Source organism: Apis dorsata, unplaced genomic scaffold (assembly GCF_000469605.1).
Source record: "Apis dorsata unplaced genomic scaffold, Apis dorsata 1.3 scaffold_1, whole genome shotgun sequence".
Lineage (NCBI taxonomy): Eukaryota > Metazoa > Arthropoda > Insecta > Hymenoptera > Apidae > Apis > Apis dorsata.
The window spans coordinates 439,966-444,318 of NW_006263304.1; the positions used below are offsets into that span (position 1 = coordinate 439,966).

Below are 4,353 nucleotides of genomic sequence, written 5' to 3' on the forward strand. Positions count from 1 at the left end.
AATCGTTGAACATCGCAAATAGGGTATCGACGACACCATGTACGTGGTCATAGCTTTAATAAAAAAGTTCGCAAACATTTGTCTCGCAAAGGGATAAAAAATACAAGGAATGAACTATCTGTCTGTAAATGCGATATCGATTGACTATCTTGTCGCCTTGTACTATGGTACTCTAAGTGACATTAAAATACTTCAGTCAGAATAGCATTCGAATGCATCTCAATGAGTAAACTTTTATTCGATTCATATTGACTCGTTGAGGTTTACTTCTTTTTTTCTTCCTTTAAATTTTTATAGTGAGGGAGAAGACTCGTGATTGCACACGATAATGCAATATTATCACACTTATTCGTATAAACTTGCACACAAAAAAGGAGAAAAAGGTGTTTCACCAATTATACAATCCTATATTTATAATTTATTTACGTATTGCCTTCCCTTAACGAGTAATTGATTAAAGTAGTATGGAAAAATAAAATCGTACATATATATAATGTTCTCAATTATTTAGTATAAAGCAAATTCAACGAAGCATAGTGTTAAATTAGAAGAATAACGTAAAAATATTGTTAATTATATTTTGTATATTCTGTAATTATTTATTTGAGAATTAACGCGAAAACTCGAATATAATATTTTTATATAAAGTGTTCTGTATTATTTATTATTACAAAAATTTAAAATTTTCTTTTTTCCTTCATTTAAGCGTAAAATTCAAATAAAACAATAATACTTGCAACATTTGTATAATATGCTTCATACTAATTAATTTTCATAGCATGAATTAACACTTGATTACAGACATACTTGCAGTCATAAGTTGTACTAATAAATCAGGAATTTAGCGAATATCATCTTTTATTACTGACACTTTTTGCTCCTTTACCTCATTTCCTTTCTTTTTTTTCATTTTAATCAATATATGCAAAATCTTCATTCCGATTTTGCATTTTATAAATTTGATGTTTATATACCCGTATAATTAAAAGTACAGCCATATTATGACATGAGAATGAATATTCAAGAAGGAAAAATCTAAAATATATAAAAAACAAAATTTCAATACTGTAAGTTAAAATTATCAATTCAAAAAGTCTATTATTTTTTGCATTAACAAATAAAGTAAAAAAATACATGTCAAATATAAGAGAATATAGAGAATATACTCATGATTATTTTAAGTTAAGGAAGAAAAAGTAGGACAAGAATATTATCGATAAAACACATATATGGAGTTAAGAAGGATTCTTTTTTTCAATCTACATGCACCCTGCGTTAAAAAAGCACGCTTTTTCGCCATCGTATTTTCTTTTTCTTATCCAGAATATTAATATATCTATGAGATACTTTTGATTGGTCGATTCTAGAAACTAAAACAAAAATTTTGATTAAGATTTATTTATTAAGAAGTTGAAGTTTTTATTAGATGAAGCGAAATATAGATAAATTTCATTCTATCTAATTCAAACTTTAATTACTTATTTAATAAATGAACCTCAACCGATAATTTTGTATATCAATTATAGTGTCTTTTTTCTTTAGAATTGACTTTCTGAAATCTCATGAATATATTAATATTCTATATAGATTGCATTATACATATTTTCGAATGATATTAAATACCAATGGAAATTCGATGGCCTTAAATCTATCTTCTTCTTTTATGTATAGCCATTACAAATTATATGATAGTTTAGATTCTTTATTTTCTATGACGCTTTATCAAAATTCGTCTATTAAATATATATATAAATATATATATATATATATATGTGTCTCGCGTTTGCTACTTCCATCCACTTAATTCAAGATCAAGTGGAAATATATCTTAATTTCCTTTTTTTTTAACTCCTATTACCATTGTTACGTATACATATTGCATTAACAAGTATCTTCACTTGTGCAGAAACTGGTACTCCAAAATGTCTTCTTCATCTGTAAAAGAGAAATGTGCATCTTATGTTTTAAGTCTCAAGAATGTTTATTTTCTAGCTGCACTAAAAGGACATACTATAATATATTTTGGAGGAATATATAGACAACGATATGTAACGAAAAAATGATTAAAATAAAGGAAATATACGTATACAAGATATAAAAAAAATAGTATTTGTCTTGTATATGTAAATTTATGCAAGAATAATTGCAAACTATTGGCAATACAGATACGAGACAATATATTCTACTATTGCAAATAAACGCATTCGTAGATTTTTGTTACAAATACTCGTACGATGCTGTATTTATTTGAACAAGCAGTGGAGTGCAAAAATTTCAAGACAAGTTTAAAGATGCTTTGTGTTAATTTTATTATTAAAATTATCGATAAATATTTTATTCATTAATAGAAACTTAAATAATAAGAGAAAAATTTAACTGAACGTAAAATGAAGCAAGAGAATAGAAATTTAAAGATTAATTAAAATAAAAAGAAGATTACTTGTAAAACTTTCAGATACAGATGATTTTCTAATGTTTTAGCTCGAAAGATAAAGATATACGGAAAGAAAGGAATCAGCGATGAGTCACTCGACGTGACAAAATAAAATACACTCACAGATATTGTCTCTGCTATTGTTGTCCAAATCGCTAGTCTGTGTACGAGTTTCCTCGTGCATACGCCGCTCTGCATCAATCGCCAGCGCAGCACAAGGCACAAAAATGACTCGATTACGTCTTTGACACGGTGTAATCCACATGCGCACAACGTAAGTTGCAAAGGAAATTGAGTCATTTGTTAGACAGAAAGCAGCACGTCCTTTTAGAGCGGCACAATAAATAGAAAATAAAATAAACCAAGTTAAAAGTATGTCTGTGAATCGCAAAATTCATATTTTTATTTTTTTTTTTTTTATAATTTTTTAAAATTTGCATTTCTTATCATTCAGATGATGGTGAAATTGCGTCATCTTGTAAATACTAATTTTGCATTTCTCAAACATACTGTACAACCTGTCTGCAACATAAAATATGTATATATTTTACAGAATAATATATAATAATTGATACCGTAATGATATCGGTAAACCAGTTTTGTAAACTACCTTCTTAAATATTGAATTACATAATTATTTGCAGCAAAATGAAAACGTTCATTGAAATTAATGATTAAATGCCAGTGCGCAATTTTCCAATGAAATCTTTGCTATATAATATATTATGTGCTTTATCAAACTGGTAAAAAATTTTTTGCGATATATAATACCGTTATATTATTCTCTAGAGACAGTACATATATAAAAAGTGGATCTATTTATGGATAATTATAAGATGCCGAAGAAAAAGAAAAGTAAAAAAATTTTAATTGTTATTTTTGGAAAATTGCACGAATGATTAATCAACGAAATTTTCAAACATGGTTCATGTTATATAAAAAACATCAATAATATTCTATAATATATGTTTTATAAATATTAAGAAAGCAATGTAAATAGTTCATGTAAATATAAAAAGTAGTAAAATCGATACAAAAAAATAATAAAAATTATTAAATTGTTCTTTTTCTTTTTTCTCAATGTGAAATGTTCAAAAGAAACATTGCACCACATTTGAAATTATTCTTATAATGTTATAACGCCAATGCATTTATGTGCATATCGAATGCAAATATTTTCTAGCGGCATTTTATAAAAAGAATATTATTTCGATACAATGTGATATACTAAATAAAAATTTATATAATAATAACGCAACGGCAAGACGCAATTAAATGTAACAAATGTTTGTTGAAATTAAATAAGCTTGTGTGTGTGAGATGCAGAAGATAATTCATAATAATTTGTAATAATTCGTAAGATAAAATGACATCAATGAACATAAACAATAAAGAAATGCATACACCTGGGAAGCTTGTATATATAAATTATAAGTCGCAGTTTCTTCAGTATTTTCTAACACTGATAAGATGGCACATTTAATATGAGCATAATTCGATCTATTTACATATTGTCGAACCTGTGATGCAATACCACATAACATAATTGTGAACAATTTTTTTGTCATCATCAAATAACTTGAATTAGTAGGAATACAATAAAAATTTGTCCTTTACGCATGGACAATGTTTTTTAAATGATTCACTAATAATTACTCAATATACAATAATATTTGTATTGCATATATTCTTTTTATATATACATATGTTTTCTTTTGTTTTTCTTTTTTTAAAAACAAATTATTCTTAAAAAATGAATTTCAAAAGTAATAATTAGTGAATCTTTTAACATTTCGAAACAATATCCTCTCGATTTTAAAGAAATAGCTGCCCCATTGTCGTAGACAATCCTAGAACGCAAGCAATGGAAAAATATTAATAAAAATACATACCTTTTTTTTTTTTTTTTTTTTTTTTTT

General features: G+C 26.0%; 1 protein-coding gene across 4 annotated transcripts in view; it reads right to left on the bottom strand.

The window, feature by feature from the left end:
- Positions 1-270: 270 nt before the first annotated feature.
- LOC102673399 (segment polarity protein dishevelled homolog DVL-3) overlaps positions 271-4,353 on the bottom strand; it is a 9,197-nt gene continuing 5,114 nt past the window's right edge. The window contains exons 10-12 of one of the 4 annotated variants that reach the window (XR_420505.2): positions 2,558-2,626; positions 1,624-1,935; positions 271-1,035 (exon numbers count right to left, since the gene is read on the bottom strand). Coding sequence is in view for 2 of the 4 variants with exons in the window: in XM_006607082.2 (XP_006607145.1) it covers positions 1,895-1,935; positions 2,558-2,626 (110 nt within the window). In the remaining 2 variants the exon portion in view is untranslated. Of the gene's footprint in view, positions 1,036-1,230; positions 1,936-2,557; positions 4,285-4,353 lie in introns of those variants that run through there. The other 3 variants (XM_006607082.2, XR_420506.2, XM_006607084.2) reach the window with 3 other exon arrangements.